At 32.7% G+C, this 20,128-nt stretch overlaps 2 protein-coding genes across 4 annotated transcripts; one reads left to right on the forward strand and one right to left on the reverse strand.

Moving 5' to 3' along the window:
* Positions 1-782: 782 nt before the first annotated feature.
* On the forward strand, positions 783-3,270 carry LOC114287813 (cyclin-P3-1). The gene is made up of 3 exons (XM_028231267.2): positions 783-1,074; positions 2,081-2,488; positions 2,666-3,270. The coding sequence occupies exons 2-3, from the start codon at positions 2,088-2,090 to the stop codon at positions 2,910-2,912; spliced, it is 648 nt and encodes a 215-aa protein (XP_028087068.2). The 5' UTR covers positions 783-1,074; positions 2,081-2,087; the 3' UTR covers positions 2,913-3,270.
* Positions 3,271-4,033: 763 nt separating this feature from the next.
* Positions 4,034-14,454, reverse strand: LOC114287792 (ARM REPEAT PROTEIN INTERACTING WITH ABF2). 3 transcript variants are annotated; one of them, XR_003638029.2, is made up of 19 exons: positions 13,914-14,400; positions 13,680-13,840; positions 11,113-11,285; positions 10,915-11,035; positions 10,744-10,818; positions 10,525-10,619; positions 10,262-10,337; positions 10,041-10,148; positions 9,132-9,260; positions 8,976-9,044; positions 8,148-8,207; positions 7,409-7,532; positions 7,161-7,300; positions 6,367-6,458; positions 6,217-6,296; positions 5,896-5,960; positions 5,696-5,813; positions 5,485-5,609; positions 4,034-4,574 (listed from the first exon to the last, which is right to left on the reverse strand). XR_003638029.2 is itself a non-coding variant. In XM_028231237.2 (19 exons), the coding sequence occupies exons 1-19, from the start codon at positions 14,158-14,160 to the stop codon at positions 4,481-4,483; spliced, it is 2,124 nt and encodes a 707-aa protein (XP_028087038.2). In that variant the 5' UTR covers positions 14,161-14,454; the 3' UTR covers positions 4,034-4,480. The 3 variants fall into 3 exon arrangements, 2 of the variants coding, with proteins under 2 accessions (XP_028087038.2, XP_028087045.2); XM_028231237.2 differs by having other exon boundaries at positions 6,395-6,458; positions 13,914-14,454; XM_028231244.2 differs by lacking the exons at positions 13,680-13,840; positions 13,914-14,400 and adding an exon at positions 12,489-12,553 and having other exon boundaries at positions 6,395-6,458.
* Positions 14,455-20,128: the final 5,674 nt, after the last annotated feature.

The following is a 20,128-nucleotide window of genomic DNA, read 5'->3' on the forward strand; positions in this document are numbered from 1 at the left end:
GCTTTGTAATTATTTTATATTTACCATTTTTCTGCCTTTGTTCCTAAAAAATATCTTTAAAATATATGAAAATATTAAAAAATTATTAATTTCAATAAAAATATATTAAACTTAATAAAAAAATATTTTATATTATTCAATTATTTTACCTTTTACATGTGCCTCAAATAAAAAATAAATAAATTCTATTAATTTAACTAATAAAAATTAAATTATAACATCACATAAATTTGCCATCAAACCACCAAATAACTTTTCTTTTATGTTGCCCACTTCTTATATACACAACAAACAAATATAACAAAGACACCGACACTCGCTTCCATACGATAATACATACATTATACATACACGGAGGGTGTACACATGTGATGTGGGGATCTCAGCAGAACAAAATTTAAAAATAAAATAAAATAAAATTTTATAGTTTTGGAAAATAATATTAAATTGATTTATTGTTTTAATCCACATATAATTAAATTAAATAAAAAATAATTTTATCATGTTTTTAACATATTTTTTATTTATTCTTATGCCTTCGTAATATTTATAGTAATTTCAATTCATTTAATTTTATTAAATTTTTTAAATACAATTATACTAAGATTGTTAAAATTTTGTTGTAATTTTGTTTCAATTTCAAGCAAATTAGTGTAATTTATTTAAAATTAAAATGGAAGAGAGAGAGAGAGAGAGAGAGAGAGAGAGAGAGAGAGAGAGAGAGATTCCATGTGAAGTGACCTGATAGACAACCAACCATATTAGAGAGAGAGAGAGAGAGAGAGAGAGAGAGAAGAAAAAGGAAAAAAATGAATACTTGTGAAATAAATAAAGCAAACTCTCTCTCTCTCTCTCTCTCTCTCTATCTGTGTCTGAGCAAAAGTGCTTTTAGATATGGCTGAGAGTGAGAGAAGAGAGAGAGCGCAACTCATTACCTTCCTTAGATAATCTCATTCCCTCTATATCACTCCGTTTCTCTTCTGTCTTTGTACAGTATCATCTTCGTGCCTGGCGCTCATGTAGAAGAAACAGAGTACGGATCGGGGAAGTAGATCTCTTCCTCTCGACATATCTGTAAGTCATTCTCTGATTTTCTTGTTTTCTTTGGGTTTTCTTGACATGGGTTGGGTTGCATTCTTCTGTAAAAACATTCATCGATTTGGGCTTCATGTTTGTATCCAATGAGTTTGGATTTTCCGTTTGTTTGTTCTGTCTAAAATGATATTTTAATTATCGAGGGTTTTCTTTTTCTATTTTTTTCTCTTGATAATCAGGACTTTGAATCTTTCCTGTATGCTATGTGAACTTAGAGGATTTCCTGTATTAAGAGTGTTAATTTAGGATTATACCCATTTATCTTTTCCTTTTTGGCGGGTTTGGGTTATACATACTACATAACATATCATTTTTGGGGGATTTGTTGGTTTTTAGGAGTTTGTTATTATGCCGATTTGTAACATTTGTGCTGTTTGAATTCTGTAGTATTCTTTGAAGCCAATGGCTTTACTTGTGAGTGAGTGCAAATGGATAACAGAGAATAAACTTTAACAAGTTTTTCTTTTCTTTCTTTTCTGTTCTTTTGTGAACAACCCCTTTAATTGGTACTATACATTTTGAGCTCTTCGGGCAGTTGTTTTATCTTTGATTTGTAGTTATAACATCAAAATCTTTTCTGATTTGTTGTCGGTTTTCATCAATTATTCTGTTATTCCTTCTTCGGTTGTGATGGGATAGTCCAAAATTCTGATCAATTCTACAAATTTTGAGTTACAAACATAACATGTAGAGGAAAGAAACAGAATTCTAGTTGGTGGAAATTCTGGGTAAGGTTAAAACATCATGAATCTGGTCTAATGATTGAATGTTTGATGCGAAATCTAAAACGAGCAGCTCCTTTGTCTGGTTGGTTGAGGGAAAAAACATGTTTTCGTGTGCAAAATAATGCATTATTTAGTTCCCATTCAAATCGTCTAATGCAATTAATGTTATTACTTGGTGGCAATGCCCTCTCTTGTTGTTTCGAGCCATTTCTGTTTTTCGACATTGAAAGCTTATTAATGTTTACTCGGTTGCACCACAGCTTGGATATGGGAACTTTGGCGCTTGAAACTAAGAGTGTAGGCTCTGATACGTACCTCTCTTTGGGGCTTCAAGAAGTGGGCAAGGAGAACCCCGGAATCCCACGAGTTCTATCACTTCTTTCTTCACTCCTCGAGAGATCAGTTCAGAAAAATGAAATATTATTGGAGACAGCACAAATTAAAGATGTTGTTACAATATTCCACGGTTCAAGGGCACCTTCTCTAGGAATTCAACAATATATCGATCGCATATTCAAGTACTCGTGCTGCAGCCCATCCTGCTTTGTTGTTGCGCACATTTATGTGGAGAGATTTATTCAACGGATGAATGTTCATATCACTTCTCTCAATGTTCATCGGCTTCTAATCACAAGTGTGATGGTAGCAGCAAAATTTGTTGATGACGCGTGAGTATTAATTCCCAGAACCAACTCTACATTTGTTTTGATTATGCTTTGCAATGTGAAACCAAAATTGTTTATTAGACAAGAATTGCTGTGTTAAATGGTATTTATCATTCCTCTCATCTTTTCACCGTCTTTTTTTGATGGTGCGAACATGAATATAATCTACCTGGTTTTCAGATTCTTCAATAACGCATACTATGCAAGAGTGGGAGGAGTAAGCACATCCGAGTTGAATAGATTGGAGATGAAGTTCTTGTTTGGTCTAGATTTCCAGCTTCATGTAACCGTTCAAACCTTTGGGAAGTACTGTTCGCTGTTGGAAAAAGAAACAGCTGCAGTGATCCAGATTGAACGACCAATCCTAGCCTGTGGAATCAAGGAGAGCTGGTCCAACCAAGACTGCAGTTCCACAATCGCCCAATAAAAGAATTGGAACAAATTTTCATGTATCATATTTAAGTTTCTGATTTTGGGACATATGCCAGTTAGAAAATGGATATTGAATTCGTATTGTGAGAGTCATGCAAGGATGATCATTTCAAAACCAGAATGCTTGTTTGTTTTACCTTCTCTGCTTCTATGTTGTTACGTCTATTTTCTTCGTAAGATTGTTTTTGGTTTTCATTTTTGTCAGCGAAGCTTCCAACTTTTCAGTTGGTTACCCCTGCACAGGTCTTTCTTCAGAGAAGGGCATGTATACTATCCGCAAATAATTTACTGTATTAGTAAGATTCAGTTTGTTCAGATATTTGATCTTATAAATGAAGACTCTGTTTACCTTAGTTCTTGTTCCTTGTTCCTTGTTCCTTGTTCTTTTTTTCTTTTTTTTGATAAATAAATAAGCTGTTTATTTGCTATGATGCCAAACCACCCCTAAAAATCAGACTTTTTGTGATGGAATCAAACCGTTGCAAAATAAGCTGTTCCTTGTTCTTCAACTGTAGCAAATTGATAATTTGTGATTGTTCCAGGAAATTTGATTTGCAGATTTATCAAATATGACTCTTTGCATGATTTGGTGGTAGCAAAGGCAGAAATTGTTGGATTTACTACATTTCTTTGGCGTGGTAATAACGGTTTATCATTAACATCTTGGGTTGAGTCTGGAAAACAAATTAGTAATTTGGAAGCATCTCTAGGGCAATCCAACCAAATTTACACTTTTCTGAAAAGCACAAGTCTCAATTTGGAAATCTAAAAACATTTGTTAAACAAAAAAAAGTAATTCATTCAATAATTATAAACATATAATTTTATCAAACTTATTTAAACAAATAAACGTGCAAGCTTTTGAAAATGAACTTCACGTAATTTTTAAAAACAAATACGGTGAAATTATGACTAGTTATAAAATCAGTGTTCTATTTGATTTTGAGTTTTTAAGTTTTTTGTATTTCTATTTTTAGTGAATTTTTAAAATAATTTAATCAATATTTTTAACTTTTTAAATGTACTGTACTTAATTAAATATTTATGATGTTTTTATTAAAAAAATTACTAAATACAAAAGTGGCAATGATTTGATGTTTTTATTAAAAAAATTACTAAATACAAAAGGGGCAATGATTTGACAAGCCCGTCTTAATTTAAATTTTAGTCACTACAAAGTAACTTACCCAAAAAATGGGCTTGCAATGCAAACTTACAACAGCTCAATCTGCCATTTCATTGATAGAAAGTGGGGTTACAAACTCGCAAGTCATAACCACAACCTAAAACAACTTTCAAAGACTGAGCTTCCTCATCATTTCTTTTATCCCCACCTTCCTTTGGACCTCACAAAGATATCAATGTGAAACATACAAGTTATTCAAGATGAATAACTGCTGCCAAAATCTGAAACTTCCATCAACAGATTTTGCAAAATGTCTCTCGATCAAGATGGATTGGTGGCTTGCTTCTTCCGTTTCTGCATCAATCACAAAACTAATGTTTACTTCTGTACAATTTTGTGCTCTTACTATTGAACCAATGACCAGAAATGAGAACAATCTATTGCTGCAAGTCAGCATGGATATGCCTAGTAAGTAGTCTTGCAAAGTAATTGTGCATCTCTGGTAAAACACGTTGAATAAGATCAGAGTACCTGCATTACCATATTGATCAGTTAACCACACAAGATCAACAAGTTAGGTGTGCCACTTTTAGTTTATGGTGTGAGAAAAGGGGATTGATATGGAGAGGAAACCTTACAACAATTCAAAATAAAAAATTAAAATTTGTGTAGAAATCATAATCAATTAGGGAAGTAAATGCCGAAAAATAATCATTGCATCCATTGATGTTGCTATAACAGAAAACTCGTAATATATAAACAATAGACACTAACAATCTTATATGATGCCTTCAGGCTGACTCGTTGAGGATGTTTTGAAGGTGGAAAATTCCATACTATGACACACCAACTTCTCTATTTGTTTGCAGAAGAAAGCAATGTTTTCAACAGCTTCAAACAATCAAAAATAGTAGTTTGATTTATTATCTATACTATCTATACTATTATATTAAGTGAAAATTGGACATGGTGTCCAAACCTTCTCTTTATGCCACATGTCCCTTACTTTTTTATCGAAAATAAAAAATTAAATATTGAGGTGGTGAAAGGAACTCGAACCTAGGACCATTGAATCACTAAAACACTGCCTTACATCCCTTTTAAACTGATTGTGTACATTTTTACATCAATCACTGCTCATGCCATTTGACTTTTGAGCAATCTTAAGAACACGAAAGACCTCGTAGATAAAAGTGAACCACAAACCTTTCAACCTTGAAGTTATGCATCATAACCAATTGGATTGAGGCTCAAATGCATTGAAACAATTATTTTCACATAGCATTCTCAGTATATGAGCTCATGCTCACCAAGGACAACTGAATTACTACCTTAGGGCTATTTACTGTTTCTGGACAATGCACCTTTAAACAATCCTTCACTAGGATGTGAATTTTGTGTATTGTGATGTCTATGAGAGAGAGAGAGAGAGAGAGCATACCATGGCATATTACTAAGCTTGTCAAACTTCTCCAAAATAAACAGGATACATGCATGCTTTAATGATGTAGCATTAAAAGCCTCTGATAACTCGTACATGAGTAAAACATTTTCAACTGAAATGTCCTGGAGAAAGAAAAATAAAAATAATCAATTCAGTTCATGATATTTATGATTAAATTAAGCAATTGTCAACTTGTTTATTGACTCACCTGTGCAATGGCATACTCACAAAGACGTTTGAGACCTTCCAAAAGATACTGATCAGCTGCTCTGAGAAGCTCCTGTGCAATATCTAAATTGACATCCACTGATCCTGTGTATATGTATCTGCAAGCAAAAGGAAGGTACATTTATCCTGTTTCAAGATACATTCTCTCTCTCTAAACAATGGGGATAGAAATTTTTTTACCTCATCATCAATTCAAAAACATCCCATCTGATATTTGGAATCTCTACATCTTTGGCATCCCTTTCCTGCTTATGCATTTTTCAAGATTTATACAAATTAGCCAATCATCCGCTAAGCCATGTAAATGTTTTAAGATCAAATTTGTGCAGTTTGAAGGAATGCACAAGGGCAAATAAGCAATGAGATAAGTATATATCAATTGATTTCCTGACACTTTATATTTCATTAAGAAAAAGCAGGGAAAAGTTTGGAGAAACTACAAAGCCATCTGACTTGGGATGAAATCAGCAAAAAAACTGTAATAAAATAATCCATCCTCACCCGGTAACCACCATCAAACATTGCACGGAACGTATCAGAAGAAGCAAGCAGACAAATCCTGTGAGCGTAGAATCGCTTGCCTGATCAAAAGAGCACTGTGTAATAAGCTACAAAAGATAAAAGTTACTTGAAGAAAAGAAAAGGGCATACATGAAAGTGGCAGGAATCAATTTTCCACCTTCAACTAAAAATGTAACATCAGAAAGTGTAGAATTGTTTACATACTGTTCACCCAAATACACCTGCAGCAAGAAATGCATAATGATTACCATCCCCTAAAACAAACCTGAAAACAGTATCACATCAATAACTTCATGCATAAGAGTAAGACAGACCCCAGATAACTTTTACAGAGGTCAAACATGATTGAAAACAAATGTGCAGCACAAATTATAAGTAAAAGAATACACAAATACACACATACAACATTGCAAAATTGCAACAACTTGGTGTCATCATTAAGGATTTTCCAAAAAGGGAAACATTGGGGAGTAAAACTGCATCTCCAGATTTTATTGGTTTACAGTTCATTACAATTAAAATACAGAATTCGAAGCAAATGACTTTGTGACATTGTTCATGTGTGGCAGGAAGCCAACAACTGTGCCAACTCCTTAGCTAAGAAGACAGTTGGTCATCTAACAGGAGATTGGAGTCATCAGGTCATACTGGATTTTCTTCATAATTTGTTGCTTTTAGGTTTACATGGTCCCAGTCATACTAGTGTAGTTTGTGTTTAGGACATCTGCTATATATATACAGAATCAAATATAATTGAAGGTCAATAGACTAAAGCAATCAGGACAGCATAAACCAGTCAATGAAAAGAAACCATCAGTACTTGCAAGATAAAATTCACAACTCTTTGGTGTAAATAATAAATTAAGCAATAACTAATCCAACATAGGACACTTGTGGTAAAACTACTAAAAACCACAACACACCTGTGGGGTTGGTGATGGGGGAGCTGCATCCACAGGAGAGACGGAATTGACTTTGGTAGCCAACTTGTATAAAGCCATAGAGCCATCTCGTTGGTGCTTCATGGTTGTTGATTCAAGAAGCTCTAAAAGCAACTCCAGTCCTGTGAGAACATAAAGTACATGCAGATGGTGAATTTTCAGAATCCCATATGAATGATTGCTAAAGTGAATGAATAGCACTAAACTAAACGATCACGGATGGCTTTTACCATTATTGTCAATAAAAATAGCCTTCTGATCATCAGGCAAACAAAGATGTGCAAGAGCCAAAGCAATTCTACTTTGAATAACCTTTTCTGCAACCCGCATCAAGTACAACAAATAGCTCAATATCTGTCAAGAGAAAGCACAAAATGATGTAGTAAAACAATTATTTGTTGATATTCTCATATCAATAGTAGTCCCTTCTTGGAGTTCTAAAAGCTAAATAATAAATGCATCTGCCAAAAGTTGTTGAAATTGGTTATGTATTTTCTCTATGTATATAGGCATGCAAACACACAGCACCTACTGAGCAAAATCTCTCTGATGTATTCCCAAATAAGTAAGATGATAATGTATTAAAAGCAAGATATCATTTCATTGTTTCTCATGTATTTACACTATTATCTCCTTACCTTACAAACAAACTTTTAATAATAAAATTGCAACACGCTTCACATAATCCATTAATTAATTCTTTTAGTTTTCAGATAGGCCAAAGCATAAAGAGGCTGAAATTAGTGTAGAGTCTTTCTTTACTATGAACTTCAAAAAATGATACCCAGTCTTTCGCCATGTTTGATCTGGGCAAATGGTAGAAAAAGAACAAAGAACAGGAGAGAGGAAATGAAGAGTCTAATTACTTCTTTGTCCATATGCCTATGCAGAGAAATAGAAGAAAAAAGTGACAAGAAGGATCAACAAGCAAAACAACAATACAAAAGTAAATAAATAAAGGAAACTCACTCGTCCATGGATCTTCTCCTCTAATCTTTTGAGAGTCTTGGCTACACAATCCCTAGTTGGCTGCAAGTAAATCATCAAATTCATATTGTGGGAGTTAGGCCTCCAAATAATGGTGGAAGAAAAGCTATAAAGCACGGGTGCGGGAGCCGGAGCCGGAGCAGGTGCGGGTACGGGTGCAGGTACAAGTACAGGTACGGGTACAGGTACACCGATATGGCAAATTCTTAAAAAAGTAGGGTTAGGGTATGGATACAACTGGAGTACGTCAATTTTTAAAATTTTTTTTTTTTTAATTCATAGCTAAACATCCAACATACAAATCAAAATTTCAATATCAAAACTAAAAAGAGAACTTGTCTAAAAAGTTATATAATTTTTTTTTTTTATTATTGTTTAAAACAGGATGTGAAATAGAGCAAAACTATGACTCATGGGTAAATGGTGTTGGAAATAAATTGCTTGATATTTTCAAAATTGAAAGAAAAATAATAAAGACCACAACAAATTCTAATAGTTGGAAAAAAAAAAAAAAAGAACACCTTGATGTACTAGTGCCGTACCCACAGTGTACCCAAATATATTTGCCGTACCCGACATGTATTCAGCATATCTAGTACGTGTACTACCGTATTGGTACGCGCACCCGATAAGCACCCGGTACTCGTACAGCACCATTTTTGGAATACTCGTGCATGTGCTTCATAGAAGAAAAGTAAACAGAAGAATAGATAATAATTTACTTTGTAAAATTAATGAAATAAGTACTTATAAAAACTTAAATGGCTTTTCAAGTAAAAAAATAAAGGGAAAATTAAATTAGATAAATACTTGGACAATGAATTCTCCATCCTGAAGCCTCTGAATGCCTCCAAACCTTATAAGATCTGCAACATTGTCCTACAAAAGGAAGATTCATAAGGTGTCACGTAACTAAAATTGTGGAGCCAAAATGCTAAATTTGCAACAATACAAATAAAACTCTACCTCATTATCTGCAAGGCCATAAAGAGCAAAGGCAGCATTGTGTTGCAGAGATCCATTTTTTGAATCAAGAAGCTTTAGCAAGGGCTCTATACCACCACTATGGGCAATCCCAGCTTGGTTGTGAGTATCCTAAAAGTGAGATCATCTCAGCAAAACCAGGAAAACACATTTCTCCGACATTCTAACAATTTAGTGTTAGGCAAGGGAAAGTTGGGTATGAAGCAGTAAGATTTCTCAGAGCAACAGTAACTCAATCTTTAAATTCCTCTCAGTAAAAATGACAACCTATCTTCCCAATAAAAGATTTAACAACAACAACAACAACAACAACAAAAAATAAATAAATTAAAAAAAATAAAATAAAACCACTGCACTAAAGCATTTTGTCCAATGACTTCAATGATGAAGGCAAAAGGTAAGGGAATTTATACCACCAAAAAATGCGGTGTTAGCCTTAGATAGAATACGCATTCACACATACACGCACACACACAAAGAGACAAACTTAAAGATAAAGTTGTTCTTAAATGTTTCTACAATATTTTGCATAGCTAAATAGAAAATCATGGATAACATTGCACTGCAGTTTATATCTTTGAAAAAGAAAGCATGTAGATTAAGACACCAAAAAGTGATTGGACAAACTTGGTAACAAAATGGTATAGGAATTGCACTTTATGGTTCTCTAACTCTTAACAGATGTCTCACCATTCCTGGTTATTCTTCTCCTTTTCCTAATAGGAAAATTACTTATCCAAAAACGAGAAAGATCAAACTACAGTGAAACCTTATTCAATGAAAATAACACCCTACACTTCAGCTGAACACAGGGAAGTTTTATAGCCATGCTTTCTTACAAATTAAATATATATGAAATACGCAAACCATGAGACAATTATAGATAAAAACCTGTGCCAACCTCCCCAACGCAAATGCTGACATTTCCCTCAGCTGTGCGTCTGGGGACTGAAGCATCTCAATTAATGGTTGGACAGCACCTCTCTGAACAATGTGCACCTACATAAAATCATATTTAAAATAATAAGAGGGAATGTATAACAATGGAATGAGGCAAGTCAAAAAAATTTACTATTCTATTTTAAATTTTAGAAAAGTCTAATTCATTCCACCTTGCAGTCTGAATCAGTAGCAGCAAATTGCCCTAGTAGCAAAGCTGCTTCCCTTTGGCTCTCTGAACAGCAGGAACTGTAATTGAAATCATAAAACTCATAAGATCAAAAAATTGAGGGAAAGGTAGGAGAGGGCAAGAAAACTAGTTGAAACTCCAATTCTGCAAAGAAAGTTTAGGATAAAATACAACCAACTAACAAAAACATACAGTCAATGAAACAAAAATGATTCAACACAGTCAAATTGAGTGAAAGATTAGTACCTGAGTAAACTGACAACAGGTTGTAAAGCTCCAGCAAGCAGAACTTCTCTCTTAATATTTGGGGATGAATGCACAAGATTCCCAATCACACCAACCTGACAGAAAAATTCAGAGGTCAATTAGTGATTCTGGGTTCCGGCAATATGAAGTAATAAAAAAAATGTCCCAAATGTATGCAAAGTTCAAGATTGAATAATATAGATTAAAATTAGAGCCAACCGCTTCATAATGTATGGCAGCATCCTCAGACCGAAGCATTAGAATAAGAGTAGGTAGAGCATTGCATTCCACGATCTGCAGATTTATAATTTCAAAACACAAACAGCATAATAAATTAAAATTTTATTTAGATCCTCAAATGAATTTGGTGAATCAGAGAAAATAGTCAACCTGATTTTTGTTCTCATCATTTTTAAAGGCAAGGGTTCGTAGGGCTCCTGCTGCTGCTCTTTGAACTTTTGAGTCAATAAACTCTAGCAATTCAACTAGGGGCGGGATTCCACCTTCAATCCTGGATGTGCAACCAAAAATGTCACAAAGATGGTATAATACTAGATATTTAACTGAAAATCATGCAAATAAACAAACCTAACACGGGTTTTAATGCTGCTGTTCTCATGAGCAAGGTTGGTGATTGCATCGGCTGCTCTTCGAATAACACCATTGACCGCCTTAGAGTTTTTACCATACCTATGCCTCTTCAACAGGTCCACAAGATGAGGCAGAGCTCCAGCATCAACTATGAGTTGTTGATGTTCAGGCTGTATGACAAAACAGAAGGCAGAACAGACAACATATGAGAACAGAAAGCATAGTGACAAGAACCTCTGGACTGAAATGAAACAAACACCCATAGAGAGGAAACATATCCCGTGACGGGAGGAAGTAGCATCTACAACAAAATATCCAGATCTCCCCTTGGAATATAGTTGATCTACACCACTACATATTTTATCTTATTAAATAAGGATAAACTCCACTTTAGAATGAGAAAAAGGAAGGACAATCAAACTTTCCAAAAGCATGGTACATAATTTTACCATTTGTAGTGCTTCTTCAAATTTGATAGTAAGTTATTAGAATATAGAACTACAAATGTTCTGTGCTGAAAGCCATGTAAACAAGCAGTACAGAAGAAAATAAAGAAGCCCAATGTACAATTGCTATCACAAAGAACTGCCTAAAAGACAAGTCCAACCCAACCACCTCCAAGTGGGAGAACCACACAATAACTGCCTAGTTTGAAAATAACTAGACCAAAGAGAACTTGTTCTGCTGTCACTTTGTCAACTTGACATGAATTACAGATTGAATTGGTTGAAACACATTAGGATGCGCATTATTCATTAATATTAGGAGCTCTAATCACTATCCCAAGAAGAATGTTCAATGGGCTACAGAAGGCGGCATTACACAATGGGAAAGTGATGTTTTTAGAGTGAGAGGATGGAGAAAAGTTTGTCCTTGCTGAAGGGAGACACATGGACCATGGGAAGAAAGCTCTGGAACAATTAGATATGGATGGGTTTCGGTGGGGAGTGTCGTAGGCACGGGTAACATGTAGTCTAATACATACTTTAGCACCATTCATTTAAACCTTCAAACTAGGAACCAAATGGTGGCATTCAAATACTTAATTAAAAAAAACTTTGCAAACTTAACTCAAATATGTAACACTTCCCTACCCACAAAAATGTCAGTAAGACATTTATCAAACATTCAAATGGAAACTGCCACAGCATAAAACATAAACAGATAACTGTGAACCCTTTTTTTTCCCGGGTAAATCATATAGCAATGAACATTTATTACAGTTAATTAATTAGCTTCCAAAAACAGAAGTACCTATTCAGTGAGCCAAAATCTTACAAGCATAATAATAATGAATCTATTGAGCATTATTTTCTAGTTAGGTATGAATGAAAAGTCAGAGAGAAACATTCCATGAATTGAAAAAGAATAACCTTCTCCAGGAGAGAGTTTAAGGTAGATGCCCAAGGCATCTCCGTCATCTAACATCTACTAAACATTCTCACCACAGTAAGGAATTAAGTTGTCACAATTCTTTCACGATAAGTCTCTAAGCCTCAAGTCTTCCCATGATCCCAGGTGAGATTCTTAGGCCCTGCTCCCAACCAAGATGATCATGGAGATGCTAACGCTCTTTCAGAGACCGGGCACCACCCAATTGGAACTATCTAGGCAAGCTGAGCGGGTGCTAAAGAGGTGTACTAATCTTGGAACGGGGCACACTTGGATGGAGACTGATTTGACTGAGCCAAAAATATGTTGAGTAGCAATCATGAGTGGAGAAGGTGAGATGCACTCAAACAGAGACCCCTTGGTTGTGTTGAGGAGGTGCTTCGAGCAATTTAGAGATGGCATGACAACACATCATGAGAGAATTCGCAAACATCATTTCAGTTCAAAAGCAGTCAGACAATGCAACTAACATACCTTAAAATAAAGAAACTGAATACTAGAAAGAACACTCAAAACAACATTAATGAGTTACATGTCCCAACCTCTGTCAATTGATAATGCTACTAGTCTATAAGTAGAAATGTCAAAATTATTGCAACAGTAACAATTGATTATTTTCTATAAACACATACTCATCTATTAATAGAAATATTGAATTAATGCAAAAGTAACAATATAATATTTTTATAAACATATCCAAACTAAAGATCAAATAAAGGATTAACTACGACAAGAGTTTCATTGTAACACAATCAAAATCCGATAATTACATATTTATTCATCTGCTGACACCCTCAAGAAATTTTCTTGATATCACTCTTGGCAGCATGCTTAACAGTTTAACAAAAACAGGGAGTAGCAGAAGGTGAACAAGAAGTCATCACAGAAATTGTATATGAAAAAATTATTACATCTCAACACCCTTATCCTTAGAATGTGCTCACTTTACCACTAGACTGCTATAGATCAAGACACCTTAACAAGTTGTGCAAGCCCCCAAAGAAGGGAGGGATTTGAGAATTTCATTAGTAGAATAAAAAAAATTTAAAAAAAGAAAAAGAAAAGACCATAACATACTGTATAGATCACAAACAACTAAGACAAAGAGAAAATAAATTAAACATCAAATTGATCAATCGTAGTAATAAAAATAAGATCGCATGTATAATTACTTTTACAGCGAGAAGTCCAAGCGTGAAAGCGCTTCCTTTCTCGACTTCGTGTTCGTGAGGCTTCGAATCAGTGTCGCCTTCTCTCGAAGATGGCGGAGCCTGGAGATGCCTGACCAGAGCTGAAACTGCTCCGCAATCAACAATTACATTTACAATTTCCTCTGAAAACACACAAATCACCAAAGATCAAAGTCCTGGATCACCAATAAATTCAAGAAGTTCGTGAATACATACCGTTCTTGGCGAATTCAGAGAGAACGTGAATTGCGAGCTTGGCAGCGGCGCGATCTGCATCGATCGACGAGAAAGTGGAGTCTAGGATTTCCAACTGCGTGCGAACATCGAGAATGAGATCTTGATTAGCGTCGTGAGGGGAGAGAGTAGCGATCTTGCGATCTCGTTCGAAATCTTCATCTAGCTTTCTCTTCAAGTTTTTCCTCGCAGAGCTTGTTGGAAGTTCACGGCGCTTCTGATTCTCCATGACTGGAGATGAGAAAAAAAGGAGAGAAATGAGAGAGAAGAAAGAGAGAGAAAGAATGTTGTGATGGGGGGTAGTTTGGGGAAAGAATGCGAGGGGGGGTTTGTGTCGGTCTTATACTGGGCGGACTATTTTGGGGCTAAATGAGACGCCCGCCTGTATATGAATTTTTAGTGAATTGTTACTAAATTGCGCTCCCGCCTCGTTATTTTACGAAACGTATGCTAATTTGCGCATCGATGGGTTAGGTCTGGTCGTCTAGCCGACTCAATCCTCACGTGTCAAGGAAAAATTATTGAAATTATTGGCTGGTGTGGGACACGTAATTATACTCTCATTAACCATAATTTTTTATAGTAATTTTTTATGTTTCTTAATTATTTAATAAATTTTATTATTTTTATTAATCATAATATTATCAAACATCACGCGACGATATGCAAGACCAACCAATAGCTTCTCCCACTGACCCACAATCGCTGTTGGCCTATTTCTTTACTTTTTATTTGAAATTTGAATTTTGATTTTGGCTTGTGTTTTTTATTTGGATAAATTACAAACACATCTTTTGAGATTTACTTAAATTATAAATTATTTTTTATAGTTCTAAAAATTGCATTATGTTCCTTAAGATTTTTAATTTCATAATAAATAGATCATTTTATTAATAAATCATCAAATTAATTAACAATTTTTAATAATATTAAATTTTATTGCAATTAATAATTTAGATAATTTTATTATTGTATAAGTGAACAGTGATAAATTTTTTTTTTTTAATTAATTCTGTTAAATAATTTTTTTTTATAATGAGATATTTGTAATTTTCCAAACCACGTGAGCCAATTCGTATTTTAAACAAAACTCAATGGTGTATTTATAATTTACCCTTTATTTTTATTTTTTTCATTTGGGAAATTTTGACTTATTTATACTTTATTTTAAAATTTAAAATTTAAACAACTTTTGTTTTTAAATACTATCCTATATATAAAATCAACTTATATTTGTCTTGTTTGTATTATTTTTCAGAGAAAATTGGTTATAAATTCAATTTAGAGAGTGTCTAAGGCAATAGGTTCAGTAAATATTTTTTATTAGTGATAGGTTCATTTTTTGTGAAATAATTTGGTGAAATTTTTTACTGATTTTGGATAACATTTTGTTTCTAATTTTATCTCTGTTGGCTCTTTTAATTTGTTGACTTTCGTTGACTATATGTTCAAAAAAAATATCTGTTCAAAATTTTTCTTATCTATTCAATTTTTTGTCTATCTGTTCAAATATTTTTTTTTTATCTTTGAATTTTTATAATTTATTTTCCCTATATGTTCTATTTTTTATCTATTTAATTTCATTTTTTTCCTTATCTGTTTCTCCAGAGATCTCTATCTAATTTGGACAAATCAGAGTCAACCTTTTATCTATACAAAATTTTGTTGCAAAATTTTGGTTTGCACAGATAAAAATCATATACATCTGTTTCATCGTCATAATCAAATTTTTATTTGTTCAAATACAAATCATCAAACAGTTGAAATACGCACACAACAATAACAATACCTATAGATACAAATGGATCAATATTTGAATTTGATAAAAGAATTGGTGAAGCATTGAGTGCAAAAAATTAATTAAATAGTTAAAATACTCAATAAAAATAATAAATAAAACAATAATAATTCTTTCCTATTATTTATTGATAAACAAAAATCAAGTACTTGCTCTTCTTCAGAAGCCCTAGAGAGACGATCTGTGAATCTACCACTTGTGCAATTCCTCCTCCAGATCAGTGAATACTACTTTAGGTTAGTTAATTTCGACTCTCCTATTTTCATCACTCTCTAATTCTCTTTTAATAATGTCTTAGTTTGAACTCATCGATGTTGTCACTGTTTCCAAAAGCCATATATATACCTATACATACATATGGATAAATATATGTATAAATAAACACATTTATATATGAAAAGAGAAATAAATAAGAAAATGTGTATAAATAAACACATTTTCTTGTGTGTATATATATATGTGTTACCTGCGTAGGAGAACTAAGAAAAGAAGATGAAGAAGAAAAAATTGAGAGGAAGTTTCCACGTAGAGGAGTCTAGATCCGAGGGTGGTGGAGTCCAAATTCGTTAGATCGGGTAGCTCCAATCGCGGAGGAATCCAATGACGCGGAGGAGGGCTAATTCTCAACGACAACAACAATCCGAAGCCAAAGATTTTAGTGCGCAAGCCATGGGCGTGGTCGACGGTGGGATTCATGGCGGGAGCGAGAGAAAATGAAGATCAATGGCATGAGAGAGAGAGAGAGAGAGAGAGAGCAAAAAAAAAAGAAAAAAAAAAGAAAAGAGGTGCACAGCGACGATAAGACTGGAGGTGTAGATGGAGATGAAAGTGGTGGCGGTAATGGCGGTAGTGACTAAGGCGACAGAGTCAACGTTGGAGTTGTCATGTATAAGGCGAAGGAGAGAGAGAGAAGTGTGAATGTTTAGGGTTTGGATGGTGTTGTATATGGTTTATATGCAGAAGAGTATGTTGGTCATTTTACATATGCTTGTCCTTGTGGGCAAAGAAAAACAGGTTTGGATCCTTAGACCAAGAAAATTCGAAAATGGATTTCTCAACCAAGTGTCCTATTTTTTAAGATTTTTTTATTTCATTTTTTATTTTATAGGATATACTTATCATGATTATTTATTTATTGGTTGTTATTGAATAAGAGAAAATAGGTTCGACTAAAAAAAAAAATTACCAGTAGTTATTTTTAGGGTAAATTACAAATACACTCACTGAGATTTGATTAAAATATGAATTGCCACCAGTGGTTATGGAAATTACATTTCACCGCTTGAGATTTCTAATTTCATAAAAATACATCACTTTTATTAATAAATCATAAAGTCAACTAACAGTTTTAAATGATATTAGAAATATGTTTTAATTAATAATTTAGGTATTTTTATCATTGTATGGAAGAATAATTATGAATTTTATTTTTTTATTTAATTATGTTAAATAAAAATAATAATAATAATAATAATAAGGTATTTATAATTTTTCAAATCACAAAATGACAATATGTATTTATAATTTATTCTTATGTTTCTCTCATTAAATGGGCTAAAGAGCAGCCCATCCTGGTGTTTCAAGGTTCGGGCTAAAAATAATACCGACAGGCAATGGAAAGCCCATTTTCACGGCCCGTAAAACTTTGTGTAAGCCTACTATCACTATAAATAATTACTAAAATTGTTTGTTGGTCTTGGATAAAATACATAGGGGTCTTTTGGGAAGCACAAAAAAAGTTAGCTTTTAATTTTTTTATCTATTTTAGATCACATCGCCTTCACTTTTTTATCTACAAAAAGACACAATAAAAAAGCAAAAAAGTCAATTTTTTACCAACTTCCCAAAACACTCCATAGTCTTGGCTTTAAGAATTAAAAAACTATTATATATAAATTGTTGCCTTGGTTAATTTGCCAGAATATAGTTTTAGCATGTGTTCAGATTATGAAATTGGATAGAAATTTTGAAAGATAAAAAAAAATATAGGTGAAATATAACTATATTTTATTAATTTTTATTTTTTTAATTTTTCTTACTAAAACCGTACTCAATTCATTATCCAAATACAACGTTAAGCATTGTGATTAATTTGGGCATTGGAGTACTCCCAATTGGACACTAACGATGGTTATTTTGTCAATCTTGAAAGTGCAAAGCTGCAAAATCTATTTAACCAATATGGAATTTGACCTTGGTTTGAAACTTTGACCACTACAAAACTCCATTGTTCTTTTGTTTTTTATATAACTCAAGAATTTCAACTTCCTCAAGAAAGAAGCAAACAAAGAAATCGCTTGCAAAGAAAACGTGGAGTGTTTGGTGCTAAATGGACTTTGGGCTTATTTCATTGTGAAATGAAGGGCAAGGGGTTGTCCATATTGACATGGATTTTTAACTAGTAAAAAGGATGCCCAACTAATCCCCTTTGTCATCTCTTCTGGAATGGCCCAATATGTTTCATTTGTGGTTATGTACCAGCGCTAGTTAGATGTTTGCCTACCTGTTTGTAGTTTTTTTTTTTTTTTTTTCTTTTCTTTCTCAATTTTATTAATTATAAAGATATTTTGTTTGTTTAGAATAGAATATTGTACATAAAGAGATTTACAGTTGTATCCAGTGACAAAAAAACAAAATAAAAGACTGATTTGTATATTATATTATATTTTTATATAATAATGTTTTACTATTTGTAGTGTATATATTAAAATCTCATTATTGGCATTAAAAGGAGTTTTGTACAAATAATACAATAAAGTAATGTTAGGAATACTAAATTTTTTATCAAATAAATGATCAAAAGTCTCACGTGAGTTTGTGAACCTTACACCCATATGCGATATTTGGTTATTCATTTAGTGGAAAAATTGGGACATATAGCAATTTCTTAACAATAACTCATATTCTTGATTTCTGTGTACTGGATATGGTATCAGTTTTGCCATTAATTTCATCCAATCGGTCTAAGACAATATGTTTAAGAAAAATATATAATATTAAAGAGAAAATTGAATTCATAGCCAAATTTAATGATTTCACAACCATTAATATACTATTGACTTTATAATGTCGTACACTATCACTGTTATTTTAACCTTCATCGCGGCACGACGATTATTATGGCTATTGCCACCACCTTTACCTTCACCTCTTTATCTACATTTGTCCCATCACTATCACTATTGAGGGGTAGATTAAGATAATCTAAATAAGTACATTTTTTGATTTTTTATGAAATATGAATTGGGTATGAATTAAGTTTGAAATGATGTAGTAAAGAGGTGATATGATTTAAATAAGACGATATGACTTAAATAAGATAGTGACTTTTTAACTTTTTAAGATTATGACAAACCAAACCTAAATATAAAAAAAAATAAATTTTCACATAACGAAGTGTTAATAAAAAAATTGAGCATGGTAGTGTTTGTGAAGGGCAAGGAGGATCAGAGAGAGATGATGGATTGAAGGTAATAATAGAGAGAGTGTCCTAAGTATTTTTTTTTACATTTTTTAAACCAGTGTATTTATTTAAGTCACGCTATTTTTGTATTTTTTGTATATTTTTTTTATAAAAAATAAAAAAATATATTTATTTAGATTATTCTAAACAATTCCTAAAAGTAAAGAAATTATTGATTAATTTAGAGACAGTGCCATGTGATGTTCTACATGCATTGTGATTAGTGGGGATAGTGAAATCTATTTTATATTAAGGGGTCTTATGCGAAGCAAAAAAAAGTTAAATTTTAACTTTTTATCTATTTTAAATCACATCAATTCTCATATTTTTTACTCATAAAAAATAAAATAAATTCAAAAAATTAACATTTTATTAACTTTCTAAAACACTATTATAAGTGATTAAAAAATATACAAAATTTGATAATTTATGAATGGTTAAAAATAGAGTCATGTGATTCTTTTGTGCTAACCATTAATTTTTCTTAAAAGTAGGTGTCGGCGATGCGATGATGAAGTTTCGCATCAGCTTTTCCTTCCTTCCTTCGTTCACAAATATAAAAACGTGGCCTCAGAAATTCCCACTGTATTTGCAGTCATTTTTATCTTAAAAATAATAACTGTATATAAATGTCTCTGTCCTTTCTCTCTGTATATAAAGGACTACGGGCAGGACAGTCCTTTGCACCGGATTCTCTTTTTTTTCTTATCTTACCGTGTGGATGTTTAGGAAGTTGAGTTTTTTTAATTTTTAATTTTTATAATAGGATAAAATTTTTATATTTAAAAAGATAATTATTATTTTTTTTAATAATTAAATGTAAAAAAAATTTATAAATTTTATGTGTCATTTTATATTATTAATTATTTTAATTTATTTTATTTTTTTATAAATTTTAATTAAAAAAATTAAAATTTAACTTGCCCCACCGGTATA

This window comes from Camellia sinensis, chromosome 14 (assembly GCF_055761805.1).
Source record: "Camellia sinensis isolate YWXY chromosome 14, ASM5576180v1, whole genome shotgun sequence".
NCBI classification, from domain to species: domain Eukaryota; kingdom Viridiplantae; phylum Streptophyta; class Magnoliopsida; order Ericales; family Theaceae; genus Camellia; species Camellia sinensis.